Genomic DNA, 13915 nt, shown 5'->3' on the forward strand with positions numbered 1-13915 from the left:
GATCTTTTATTCATATAAAATTAGCAAAACACAGGGTACTAAGCTCATCTGGTACACCTGCCTGCATATAAATCCATCTAATAAACATTTTGAAAACTTGTGCTTCTGATTACTGATATTATTTTTTCTAAACTGATCAAGAGGACCCCCTTGTGTCCATAACACACAGTGCACAAACAGTCAATGACCAGCTGGAAAAATTCAAGCTTCAGCCTTGTTTATCACTTCAGAGGTCGTGAGAGGCCACCATTTATGTAACAGTTACTGGTCCTTTTTTTTTCAAACTTCCCCCACCCCTCACCCAGATAACACAAACTGCACCACAACCCAGTCTGCAGGAGACAAATTTCACAAAGGACTTTTTAAAATATATTTACCATGATTTTTCAGGCGCTTTTTGAGTGTATGAACTTTACCAGTTTGCTGTTGTTGATTTTTGTAGTGTTGCTCCTCACAGATGTGATCCGAAATTGGAGGCCACGCAGCTTTCCCCCTGGACCCTGGGCTATGCCTTTTCTAGGAAATATCTTCACCGGAGTTGACTTCAAAACCATGGAGAAGGTGAGGTGAATGGCACCACTGTATTTGCAAAGAGAAGAGTAAAGAAGAGTTGAACTTTTATTATCCAAGGGGCAATTTGGGTTACAAAAAGTAGCCTTGTCAAGATGATAAGCAGAAAAACTGACAATACATGCACAATAACGCCATGAGATTACAACTAAAAAGTGTTTTCTCATCAACTGCCGATTGCACATTTATGTATTTTACCCAAAACAAGGTTTTATTTTCTGCTACTTCATTCAGAAGGTAAACAAAATGACACAGCACATCATGGAAAATTACTGCAAATCTCAGATAACAGCGATAGTGATAAACATCACTAAAATTATAGGTTATAGCTATTAAAAAAAAAACAGCTATAACTTTTTTTGGTTTTTCCAATCGGGATATAAAGGTCACAACATCAAAAAACATGCAGAATAATCAGTGACTTACGTCAATACTTAAGTCAATACATGAAAAATGTACTAACTATTAGTATGTCCAACTCGAAATAAACTGTATGAACAGAGGAGCAGCAGTCTCAAAGTGAAACTAACAGTATTATGAGCATCAACAAAACGGTGAGCCCAGCCTTTTGCAGCAGTCGTTGCAGTGGGGTCTTTATACAAAGTTTTTCCTGTTCCATGGAGTGTGTTTTTCTTTTTAATTATCTACTGTTTTTAGGCATTTTACCTGATAAAAACTGTCTTTGTTTTTTCCAATTTAAAGAGCATACACTAAAAGAATACAAAAGTCTCTGCAAAACATTCTCTCTTAAAACGTAATTTGTTTTAAATGCAGCTTTCTCAGGAGTACGGCCCAGTGTTCAGCTTGAGGAGGGGCAGCCAGAGATTCGTGTTTATTTCAGGATACAAAATGGTCAAAGAGGCTCTCATTAACCAGCTGGACAGCTTTGTTGACCGACCTATTGTTCCTCTTTTCCATGTTGTCTTCAAGGGCATAGGTGAGTTGATGTAAGCAAGTGAGTGAGAGTATGACTGTGGTTCTGCAAATGTGTTTTTCTGGTTTCAGATGTTGTAAACATTTGGGCTCAGCCCAAACCTATGGGGTCTGAGGTCATGCTCCCTGAGAGTTTTTTTTTCCTATTTACAGTAGTTTTTGGCATAGTTTTTCTTAAACCATTTGAGATGCCAAAATATCGGTGCATCATTTTGGAAAAGCATGATAGTTGTTGCTGTCGAGCCTTCATCCCATTTTGTATCTATGTTTTCTTGACATGTTTTCATCATTCTGAAACTCTTAAAAATGTTGAGAAGTACTAATGTATAGCTCGGCCCTGTTGCGTTGCATTCATATATACAGTATATATATATATATATATATATATATATATATATAGCCAATGCAGAACAGTGTTGAAATTTCAGCGTCAGCACTGACATCGTCTCTCACTGTAAGAATACACTAAATTCACCACAGCACCAGCTCAGGGAGTGACAAGTGCTAAGAAGTGCTGATATAACACCCCACAGGCATAGCTTTGAGCAATGGTTACCTGTGGAAGAAGCAAAGAAAGTTTGCCAGCATTCACCTGCGTTACTTTGGAGAAGGCCAGAGGTCCCTGGAAAAATACATTGAAGTGGAAAACAACTTCCTCTGCGAAGCTTTCAAAGAGGAACAAGGCAAGTAGAGATTCATCCGTTGACTGATTTTACATCATAATATGCCTCATTGTCACTTGAACTGACAATGTTTTCATATTTTCAGGAAGACCATTCAACCCCCACTACACCATAACTAATGCAGTGAGTAACATCATTGCATCTGTAGTCTTCGGACATCGCTTTGAATACAGCGATCACAGTTTTCGGAAGGTTCTGGAGTTGGATAATGAGGCAATTGTGCTTGCTGGCTCTGCTCAGACTCAGGTAATTCCTGATCTGTCTCAACTCGCAATCAATGGTGCTGCTGGCCCACAACTAACCTGAGAGTTTGTCCCATCAACAGCTATATGATGTCTTCCCTGGTTTGCTAAAATACCTACCAGGAACTCACCAGACGGTCTTTGCCAACTATGCAGAGATCATGACTTTCCTGAAAAAGGAAGTTGAGAAGCACCAAGAGGAGTGGAACCCAGAGGACCCTCGTGATTTCATTGATGTATACCTGGCAGAGATGGAGAAGGTGAGAAATTTACGCATCCTCGAATCCGGGCAAAGGATTAGTGAACAAGTTTTCAAGTCTCAACCATATACCATCATTAATGTGACAGTAAGACCTGTGCTTTTCCTTGACAAGTCAAAATCTCTTCTAAGACACAGGTAAAATAGGAATAGATTTGTTCATGCTCATCTCATGCCAATAAAAGGTTCTTTTTAAGTTCTGTCTGGTTCAGAATACTTAGAAGCAACTTCATCAATTTTCTTGGCTTCGTTTGTCTTATTTTACAGCTAATCTGCCCAACCAAGATAACATAAAATATTTCCAGTGCCCAAGGGATGATGATTTTTTTTGTAGGCCAATGCAGAAGTAAGCATTACCCTGGCTTCCTTGTCAAAAAAGTGCATGGTATTTTCCCATTGGATTTTGGATTATTGCAGAAAATAAGCTCTGAGGCAAACAAACCTTTATGATACCCACAGATTTTGCTCAGAAATTTGAAATCTTCACTAATGAACACCACTCTAAGGATTTTTGAAGCCTACAAGTAATCGCCAGGAGTAAAATACTAACGATAGGCTATAGACGAACTACACTGCGGTCAAGACCACTGTGTTTGGCACGGTCCAGCTATATGATGTTCTGTAGTTTACTTTAGCCACTTGTTAGCAACTGCCTTTTTGGAGACACATTAAAGCTTCAACTATATGAGTGGGGTATTTACTGACATTTTATTTTTTAGAACAAAATATGAAAGTCTTTTAAGCTTGTGTTAACCACAGGCATGTAACCAAAAACCAATTAAAAAAACCCACTGACTTCTGAATGCTGAAATGCTAATTCATTTACAGGTGTTAGGACTCATTACTGAAATACTTATTAAATAATGCACAAAGTAGCCTATAATATCACAGCAAAATCCATTACGTTGTTGACACTCTTCCAGAAAAAGGAGGATCCTCAGGCTGGCTTCAATGTTGAAACCCTGCTGGTTTGCACCCTAGACCTGATTGAGGCTGGTACAGAAAGTAGTGCCAACACTTTACGCTGGGCCCTTGTATTCATGATGCACTACCCAGAGATACAGGGTTGGTATCTCATCTATCATACTGAGCTCTGCAGTATTCTCATGAAGATTCCTAATGCCAAATATCCAATAACTCTGCTTCCTCATTTAGAGAAAGTCCAGGCAGAGATAGACAGAGTGATTGGACAGTCTCGTCAGCCCACCATGGCCGACAGACCCAACCTGCCCTACACCGACGCCGTCATCCATGAGACTCAAAGGGTGGGAAATATTGTTCCCATGGGATTCCCAAAAATGGCCAGTAAAGACACTGTACTGGGAGGATATTTTATACCCAAGGTAAAGGACAATTTACCTTGGGATAAATAACAGGCTGCAACATTTCTTTATCATTTATACACCACTGATATCAACATCTCATGCATATCATTCCAGGGCACAACCATCACTACAATCCTTTCATCTGTGCTGTTTGATAAGAATGAGTGGGCGACTCCAGATATCTTCAATCCTGAGCATTTCTTGGATTCAGAGGGACAGTTTTGCAGAAGAGACGCATTCCTACCATTTTCAGCAGGTTTGCTCAATATTCCTCCATTTTCAGTGATACTATTTATCATACAGGCATTGGCACCACCAACATGATAGCAAGTATGCACATATTTTCATTCCTCTAAAAATGTATATGTATGTCTGACCCTATTAACTTTGCAAAAGAAACATTACCCAACACAGAAAAATACAATACTGCCATCTCACTTATCGACACCATATTAGCTGTGTTTACATGCCCACTTCTCAATCTGATTTCTGGTCAACTATTTACATAGGATATCCTCTAATACTATCTGGTGTTTACATGTACCGATGCATGTAAACGGACCAGCTGTGTGACATGCAGACAAATTATGAATATAGTAACTTGACAGGGCTGCCAGCGCTTGCACTGACGATGAGATAAACGCAATTGACACTTTTCACACACTCACACCACAAGTGCATTTTCTCACAGCGAAAACAGATATTGGATAACTTCTGACAGCAGCACACGTGAAAATGGAGCATGCACAGACAAAAAAGCAGCTAGAGATTAATCAGCTTCATCATTTACATGACACAAATTTTCTTTTGATAATTTTATGAAAAGGTTTAAACTACCCCTCTGCATCCAACTGAAATTTGAACTGGTTTAGGTTTGTTTAAGCTGATTGAGGAGTTTATATGAATCATGTTTAATGTGTTTGGGCTTTTAAACCTTAATTCATCAGAATAGTAGGCTCTGTGTAAACATGCCTGTTGAGAGCCTGACTAAGAACCTCAATCAAAAAATGGACATCTGTAGAAATATCAGACCACATCTCATTACTGCTGTTTCAGACTCATATCTGTATGCAATCATTCTCTCAACAATATCCTACTGTCTCCCAATGTGGCCCCTCACCACAAAGGAAACCACTGAATCAAAAGCAAGACTATACAACAGAGCTTACAAGATCCATGGAAACCTTCCTCACTGGACTCACCACTGCACTCTTACAGTCTACCGCCCTGACTTTTCAGAACTACACAAATAACCGAGCCATTAAAGTTTACTTCCAGATCCAAAACAACTCCAATCCCACACTTACTGCTTTACTTCCAAGTCACAAGACAAAAACATATTATATATATATATATATATATATATACTATATACTAGATCAATTTCACATGCACTTATCCCTGTATCGCCTTATGCAAAAAGTTATGGTCAGAGATTAGAGCAATAACGTGTATTACTCATTTCAAACATACCAAACACTATCTGAGAAAAGGACATACCTGCAACCACTGATTCAAATCTCACGCAATCTTGCTCACACCACTTAAGACCTCTACTCTGTACTGTCTATGTAGCTGTCTGTTTTGTTATTGACTTAAATATCATAATATTTCTGTTTTATTTTGTATCATGATGTGTGTTTTATGCTGCTGAACAGCAACCTGCTTAAAAAAAAAATTTAAACTGAGTCAGGCCAGTTTTAACTGTAACTAACCTGCTTTTAATTCCTTTGCTGTATAAATAAATGAAATGAATGTGAAAGATTTGGGTTATGAATCTATTAACCTGAAGCTGCTGTGGACTTTTTTACCCCACAGGTAAACGTGTGTGTTTAGGGGAGCACCTGGCCAGAATGGAGCTGTTCCTGATGTTTACATCTCTTCTCCAACACTTTACCTTCTCTGCTGTTCCTGGAGAGATGCCCAGTTTGGAGGGTGTGATGGGCTTCACCCATTCCCCTGAGGAGTTCAGGATGCTCGCTGTGCCTCGCTGATTTGCTTCCCCCTTTTCTCATCAGAGCATCAGCACAAAAGTAAAAAATTAATAAAAGATCACACATCTGATATGAAACTGATGTTCGCAGAACATATGAGAACTCTCCACCAAAATAAAGTATACAAAATGTAAAGTGGAGCCTCGCAGTCATCCAGGTGAAAGGATATTTGCAAGTTTTAGAGGTCCAGTGTGTAGGCTTTAAGGGGATATATTTGCAGAAATGGAATATAAAATAATAACTACGTTTTTTTAGTGCATTATCACCTGAAAATAACATTTGTTGTGTTTTTTTGCCTTGGAATGAGCTGTTTATATTTGCATAGGGAACTGTTCATTGTTTATGGAGATCACCATGTTTCTACAGTAGCCAAGAACGGACTAACCGAACACTGGCTTGAGATAAGGCCATTTATGCTTTTGCATCGACAAAGTTAGAAGACCATCTAAGACAAGCAGCATCAGAAAGTCAGTTTGTTTTTCTTGTGAAACTGCTTTATTCAGTGTTTGTACTGGTTTCAGTTACCAGTACTGTTTGTTTTGGAGAAGAAGAGGCCTCTGTAGATAATTTGTCTCTTGGTAAAAACCACCTGAACCTCTGAATCTTAAGTTATCAGAGAAAAAAGCAGAAAGTGGGCAAGCAGTCCATCTCCGACTTGTAAAGCAGCATCGGAGAACAATGATTATTTCGTGTTTTTACCATTTTAAATCACCTGGTTCCTCTGTTTTACAGAGGAAGAGGCCTCTGTGGATGATTCTGCTCTTATTACATTCTCACTTTAAATGAACATGCTTAAACATACTTAAAAAATCTACTCTTTTAAAAATACTTGTACTGATACAGTATCGATCTACTTCGAGTCTGACAAGCTTTTACCTGCTGGTTATCAGATTTTATGATGTGATGGTCATTCACCTATGACATTCCCGAACTGGTAATCCATTATTGAACGTAGAATGGTTTACTCATTTATCAATATTAAGCAACAGGACATCTTGATATATATTTGTATATCTATCAGACCATGATGTCTTATGTATTAGCTCCACATTAGTTAAGCATTTCCATAGATGCTCCATATTTGAATTTGCATGCATTCTCACTGAAGTAAGATAAAGTTCATGAGGATTACTCTGTTTATTTTTGTTTCTAGTAAATGAAAAAAATGTATTCTGTTGCATGTATATGACCCTGTGTCTTCATCTAACACCATGCCTTGGTTATTCAAGTATTCAACAGTTATGCTGTAAAATACCATATAATTTTCAGATTTCTGCCTTTGAGGTGTCAGTCATCACTTTATCTATCTATTCTGTTTACTCAGATCATCTCTTAAATTAGGCAATGAGCAGCAGTTGTAAATATTTTTTTCTAAATTTGCATTTAAGAATGTGCTTTTTTTTCTTTTTTTAAAACAATAAATGATTGCAGTTGCAATCCAGAGTTGTCTTTATTAATGTCAATTTAGAGAAGTTAGGGTTTTATTGAATAGGAACAAATAGCGGTAGCTTCAATACACAATCTCAGTTTACAAAGTCTGAATATCTTTGGAAAATCTTTGACAACATACATGATTGCACTGGTATAACGTCTGAAAGACAGGGAGCTTTTTCTGTCCTTTTACTATGATGCTAAAATTCTTCGCTGTAATAGATGTTTACCCTCACCCACCCAAAACTGCCTCCATCGAACTTGCTCCTACAAACACACACACACCTGCCCCCTCTCCACTCAATATTCTATTTTGCATTATTTCAGATGATCATATGAGTTCTTAAAAAACTGTCCCATCTTGACTCAAAAACATCATCTTGATGTCTTATACTATTATTTTGTGTATTATTTTCCTTTCCTTTTATTCTTTCCGAACTGTAAATAATTGTTTTGTTTTGGGTTTTTTTTGGATAATTTTGGGTGCCACTACTTTCAACAAAGTTTTTGTTCCACTGAAATAACATTTGAAAATCTAAACTCACAGGGGGCTTTTCCTACCCAATGACAATTTTGCTAATATTCTCAGCTGTGTTGCAAAAGACCCCTGATAGCGTATGACTAAATTTCTACATTGTATGGAATTATCAGTCCAACCCTTTTTTCAATCATTAACATGCAGCTGCACAATGGATCAGTTAGGTGGGTTTAATCCAACTGGACTTTGTATGGGGGACTTTCCTCATAATATGAATCTCATAACACACAGTGCATGTTGTATGGCTAAGCTGACGTTGTTTATGCTCTTGTTTGATTGCTATCATGCTACCATGTTCAGGCATTATATTCTTCATTATGATTATTAGATATCATCGTTTCCATGGTAGAGAGATTGTGCCCTGAGGGTGTATTTGGAGTTGATAAGTAAGTAGTGCAGGTAACTTGCAGCTCTGTGCAAACAATAAATTAATGATTACTAAAGTTGTTTGTCCTGTCATTTTAGTGTGTAGTCACTGGGTGCATAAATTAAGCATTGAGCAAGGATTACATAACCAAAGTCTTGGAAGTTGCTGCGACCGCTGGTTTCACGCCCTTTAGCAATGTGGCTTTATACTTTTTTACTGGGTTTTGACCTCAAGGGGATATTCCTGTTTATTTTTATTTTCATCCTAATAGCAGACGTTCTCAAAAACAGAAATCCTCCAAATTATCCTCCAGGACCATTGGCTCTTCCCTTTGTGGGCAGTTTCTTCAGTGTGGAAAGAAAACATCCTTATATTTATTTTACAAAGGTAAAGTGCATTCATTTTAAGTGTGAAGTATCTTGAGACATGTTAATATATTTCAAAATGTTCTGGTTCATCAGTGTTTGTTCCTTGATCTATTGTCCACAGCTGGCTAATGTTTATGGGAATGTGTTCAGTGTCCGCCTTGGCAGTGAGAAGATAGTGTTTGTGTCTGGGTACAAAATGGTGAAGGAAGCCATAGTGACACAAGCCGAGAACTTTGTGGATCGGCCATACAGTGCAGTGGCTGACAGGTTTTACTCAGGAGACACAGGTGCACAGCTCTCTCTCTTTTTCTTGTGCTGTGCAGGAATTAGTTGAGCCATAAACCCTGTTTCTTCTGCTTGTTTGTGTCTAGGTGGTCTGTTCATGAGCAATGGTGAAACATGGAAAAGACAGCGGCGCTTTGCCTTATCTACCTTGCGTACCTTTGGCCTGGGCAAAAACACCATGGAGCAGAGCATCTGTGAGGAGATCCGACACCTGCAGGAGGAGATAGAGAGGGAGAAAGGTGATTCACAAAATAGGTTCCTGATCAGCAGCTCTTCAGCAGTATAGCCTTGTCTAAACAGTGGACTCCTCTCCTCCAGGTGAACCTTTCAACCCAGCAGGTCTCTTCAACAATGCTGTGTCCAACATCATTGGCCAGCTGGTGATGGGAAAACGGTTTGACTACAGCGACCACAGCTTCCAGACTATGCTCAAGAATATGTCTGAAGCTACTTATCTGCAGGGCTCTGTATGGGGTTCTGTAAGTCAGTAATATCCACACATCCACAATCTATAACTGCCTATCCTTGACAGGGTCGCAGGCTGGAGTCTATCCCAACTGTCATGGGCATCAGGTGGGGTACACCCTTGACAGGATACCAGACAAAAAGTTGAGACAGACAACCATTCACGCAAATTAATCTAAGCTGCATGTTTTTGGATTGTGGGAGAAAACAAAGGTTACAATATTGTAACCTTAGTTCTTTCAGCACAGGCAGAGCCAAGTACTAGACTCTTTAAAAACATAAGCCAGCCAATCAAGATGTGTTTATCCAAATACCATCAGACCCCACAGTATAGAAGAAGTTATTTCTTGCCATTAAACATCCAACACCTTCTTCAGCGAGGGCCATAGGAGCAAAAGGGGCCCCTGGGGGTTAGATATGTTTTTCAAAGCAGCTGAATTGGGTCAGGTGTCTTAAAACATCATGACGACCTCTGCGTTCAAAGAGAGTGCATATACTCATAGAACAGCACTCATTACTGGCCTTTAATTTCTCCCATCTGCTGAATGGAGACTGTGAGCAAAAAATAGGTGTGAGTTTGCCAGCTACAGGGCAAAGACCCTCTCTATCATCAGATCTTTAACAAATAGAAAGCTGGACGATGGGAGGCTGCCAAGGAAATTTCTGAGCCAGTAAAGGGGGTCCTAACCGGAGACATGGAGAGTTCCCAGCTCTGGAGAGGTGCATGAATGCATCACAGCCGGCCCTATAACTGACAGTCTGCCACTGCTTAATCCTCTCTCCATCTTCTCTTCCAGGATATTGGGAGGGAAAATACTACGTGTTTATTTGTTTCATGTTACTCAGAGCTGTCATATTGCATGATGTGAACTACAGTATTTTAGTCCATCATGCAGAGCATGGTGTTTATAACGGTGCTACAAGGCCACTGGTTAAAACTGGTAACACTAGTGTTAATCCTTCGTCCTCTCTCTCCTGTACTAGAGCTGGGGCTGGTTGTGTGTTTGTAGCTCAGTCATGAAGCCTCAAAACAAAACGGTCTACATGTTGAATTTAGTGATGGCAAAAAAGGAGAGAAAGGGGAAAAAAGGACAATACTCTCAAGGAATGTAGTTTGTTTTAATTAAAAATATCTATTTTTCACATTACCAACATTAACATTGACACAAACACATTACAACATTGCCACCGTTCACTTCATCATGAGAGGGGGCCATGATTGAGGTGTCTCCAAAGAGGCAAAGAGGGAAAGTGGGGTGGGCAAACTGTGTACCGCTGTGTATGCTTTCTCTCGTCCATTACTGCACTCGGTCTCATCTCCTTTCTGTTGATGAGTGTTTGACCAACAGGACCACCATCTCACCTCTTCTTGCTGTGAGTCTAAGCCACACATGGCAAGAGCCTGTGGCAGACATGACTCACTCTGCACTACTCTGGTGTCACACACAGCAGCCATGGTTAGACGCTCCATGCTGCAACTGCACAAGCAAATTTGCCACCAGACCATCAAGGGGGGCATGCCAGGTTAAACTTTTCTGTGCACCGTGCAGAGCCAAAATGGCGAATACCATGGCTAAGCAGTAACAAATACAAACTGAATAAAATCGGGCCAAGTACTGAGCCCTGTGGGACACCACATGACTTCAGAGCAACTGAAGAACTGAAGTTGTCAATCCTGACCTTGAATTCTCTGTTTGATAAGTAGAAAGTAAACCGGTTAAGAGAGGTTCCACTTAAACCAACCCAAAAGGTGATAAAAGGTGATGTGAGTAAAAGTTTCTCTCATTTATTGTTTTCTTCTATGTAGCTGTATGAGGCCTTTCCTGGAGTGATGAAGCACTTGCCAGGTCCTCACAACAAAATGTTCAGCCACTATAACACAGTCCTAGACTTCATTAGTCAGGAGGTAAAGAGCCATAAAAAGGACCTGAACCACAGCAATCCCCGGGACTACATTGATGCTTTCATCATTGAAATGGAGAAGGTGAGTGAACAATTGTACTGTAGAAAACTGTGTTACCCTTTCGGTCTATCAACCAGCCACTCACCACTGTATCTTCTCTGTATTTCATAGCACAAAGAGTCTGATCTGGGCTTCACTGAGGACAATCTGGCTCTGTGCTCTCTGGATCTGTTCATGGCTGGAACGGAGACCACCACCACCACTTTGCTGTGGGCTTTGGTTTACCTCATCAAAAACCCAGATATTCAGGGTAGGTGACTTTCTAGGCACCAAACTGAGCTAAAAGCAAAACAGCAAGAAAACATGACAAAATGAATCTAAAGTAATGCTCTGTGAGGCTGGACTTGGGCACAGCAGAACTGAGAGGTAACAAATTAAAGCTGATGGGAATGACAACATTTAACAATCAAGTTGATCTCAACCTTCAAGCTTAATTCCCAAAGCTGTCTTGCTTTCCTAGACAAAGTCCAGGCAGAGATAGACAGAGTGATTGGACGGACCCGACAGCCCAGCATGGCAGACAGACTCAACCTGCCGTACACTGACGCTTTCGTCCACGAAGTCCTGAGGATGGGAAACATTGTTCCTCTTAATGGACCCAGAAAGGCTGCCAAAGATACAACTCTGGATGGTTACTTCATACCCAAGGTGCATTAAGCAGATGGTCATGTGAGTGTTGTTTTTATACAGTTGCTTGGTTTTAACCTATGGATCTTATTTTTTAGGGTACGTCCTTGATGCCCAACCTGACCTCTGTGTTGTTTGACAAGACTGAATGGGAGTCTCCAGAGACCTTTAACCCTGGACACTTCCTCGATGCTGAGGGAAAGTTTGTAAAGAGAGAAGCTCTTCTGACTTTCTCTGCAGGTAAATCATATTCTCCTCAATCTTACAGGCATAATCTGAAACACAGTTTACTTGTTGTCCTTAACTTTTACTTTTTCATGTATGTATATGTTTATGGATTCATCAGGGAAACGTTCTTGTATCGGAGAAGGCCTCGCAAAGATGGAACTGTTCCTCTTTTTGGTCGGCTTACTACAGACGTTCTCTTTCTCTGTTCCTGATGGAGTAGAGTTAAGTACAGAAGGAGTAACTGGAATGACACGTGTGCCACACCCTTTCAAGGTTTACGCCAAAGCTCGCTGAATTTTGTGATATCTAACTGAATCATTTTTCATCCAAACAATGTACAACAAACAAGACTAAGCAAAATGCTTTTGGACGTGTAGAGAAAACTGTAGGGACTTTCCCAGTTTCAACCTTTCACTGTTGTATGATTGCCCCATGTACTTTTTATTATCTCTGTCAGTACAATTTGTTCCATGTAAAAACATTTTTGGGTAAAAACATTCTTGTATTAATTGCACTGTTTGTAAGAAATTTACCTTTATCCTTCTAATAATATTAGTAACGCCTGTGCTTATTTCCATCAATATTAAGCAACAGAAGGCCATGTTATATTACATATTCATATATTCATTAGATCATAATATATTTTGTATTAACTCCACTTTAGTTAAGAATGATTTCTTTAATGTTACAATGCATAAATGTTCCCTGTTTGTTTTTGCATGTTTGCTTACTAGAGAGAAATAAATTCTTTTAGGATTAGCCTCTTTGAGTTTCTAATGAGTGAATGGAAAACATGTTGTTGCATAAACATGGCCATGTATCTTCAAGATACATACAAAGATACAAAGACAAAACCATGCCTTTGTCATTTTTTACTGATTTTTAACAAGATGAAGGAAAGAAGAAATTATAGCAACGATACAAGAGATACTGTACAATTCTCTAAATGTGCCTTTAACTGAAATGACAGCCGTCATTCTGTCCCTTTTTCTGTTTTTTCATTCACAAAAGTTGCATTTTTTCCCCTAATTGTGCATTAAGGATGTTTTTTTCCGTACTTAGATCAATTAATGATTTTGGTTGTATTCTAGGGTTGTCTTCATTAACATTTCAGGGAAGTTAGGGTTTTGTTGAATAAGTGAGCACATGGAGGCAGCTTCAAAATCACAATCTCACTGTTTGCAAAGTCTCAACATCTTGAATCTTTGGGAAATCTTTGAAAAACATGCATTTTAATAACATTTGTAAAACAGGCCTCCATCTGAATTCAAAGAGGGCTTTTTCAGCCCATTGACCATGATGCTAAAATTCCCACCTGTGTTGCAAAAGACATTGTGTAGCATGTGACCTACATTTTTACATTGTGTGGAAAGATCCGTCCAACCCATTTCCCACCCATGAACATGCAGCTGCACAGTGGATTAACCAGGTAGGTTCACTCCCACTGAACTCTGCATCAGTGGAAGGACTTTGCTCACACTATGAACATCCAATCACGTAACACACATTAAGTGTTGCTCACTGACAGCTGAAAGTTGCTTGCTGAGCTGACATTGTTTTTTCTCATTCATGATTTTTCATTATTATTATTAGACATTGGTTTTGCATGGTAGACGTCTTGTTCCCAAAGGGTGTGT

General features: G+C 39.4%; 2 protein-coding genes across 2 annotated transcripts; both read left to right on the top strand.

The window, feature by feature from the left end:
- Positions 1–291: 291 nt before the first annotated feature.
- cyp2ad3 (cytochrome P450, family 2, subfamily AD, polypeptide 3) lies at positions 292–7443 on the top strand. Its single transcript, XM_088077924.1, has 9 exons — positions 292–561; positions 1345–1507; positions 2037–2190; positions 2276–2432; positions 2512–2688; positions 3611–3752; positions 3843–4030; positions 4127–4268; positions 5831–7443. The coding sequence occupies exons 1-9, from the start codon at positions 379–381 to the stop codon at positions 6004–6006; spliced, it is 1482 nt and encodes a 493-aa protein (XP_087934050.1). The 5' UTR covers positions 292–378; the 3' UTR covers positions 6007–7443.
- Positions 7444–8476: 1033 nt separating this feature from the next.
- Positions 8477–13132, top strand: LOC121939597 (cytochrome P450 2J5-like). Its single transcript, XM_088077922.1, has 9 exons — positions 8477–8729; positions 8832–8997; positions 9082–9234; positions 9314–9474; positions 11268–11444; positions 11535–11673; positions 11884–12071; positions 12149–12290; positions 12397–13132. The coding sequence occupies exons 1-9, from the start codon at positions 8538–8540 to the stop codon at positions 12570–12572; spliced, it is 1494 nt and encodes a 497-aa protein (XP_087934048.1). The 5' UTR covers positions 8477–8537; the 3' UTR covers positions 12573–13132.
- Positions 13133–13915: the final 783 nt, after the last annotated feature.

The sequence above is a fragment of the Plectropomus leopardus genome, chromosome 5 (genome assembly GCF_026936395.1).
Source record: "Plectropomus leopardus strain MGB_pleo_1.0 chromosome 5, ASM2693639v1, whole genome shotgun sequence".
NCBI lineage: Eukaryota > Metazoa > Chordata > Actinopteri > Perciformes > Serranidae > Plectropomus > Plectropomus leopardus.

Excerpts from the sequence above, each read along its gene's own strand:
- LOC121939597 (XM_088077922.1), top strand. The coding sequence starts at position 8,538 with ATGTGGCTTTATACTTTTTTACTGGGTTTTGACCTCAAGGGGATATTC. Across the intron at positions 8,998-9,081 it reads GTTTTACTCAGGAGACACAG|GTGGTCTGTTCATGAGCAAT; the intron begins GTGCACAGCTCT and ends GTTTGTGTCTAG. Across the intron at positions 9,475-11,267 it reads AGGGCTCTGTATGGGGTTCT|CTGTATGAGGCCTTTCCTGG; the intron begins GTAAGTCAGTAA and ends TCTTCTATGTAG.
- cyp2ad3 (XM_088077924.1), top strand. The coding sequence starts at position 379 with ATGATTTTTCAGGCGCTTTTTGAGTGTATGAACTTTACCAGTTTGCTG. Across the intron at positions 2,191-2,275 it reads TTCAAAGAGGAACAAGGCAA|ACCATTCAACCCCCACTACA; the intron begins GTAGAGATTCAT and ends ATTTTCAGGAAG. Across the intron at positions 4,269-5,830 it reads ATTCCTACCATTTTCAGCAG|GTAAACGTGTGTGTTTAGGG; the intron begins GTTTGCTCAATA and ends TTTACCCCACAG.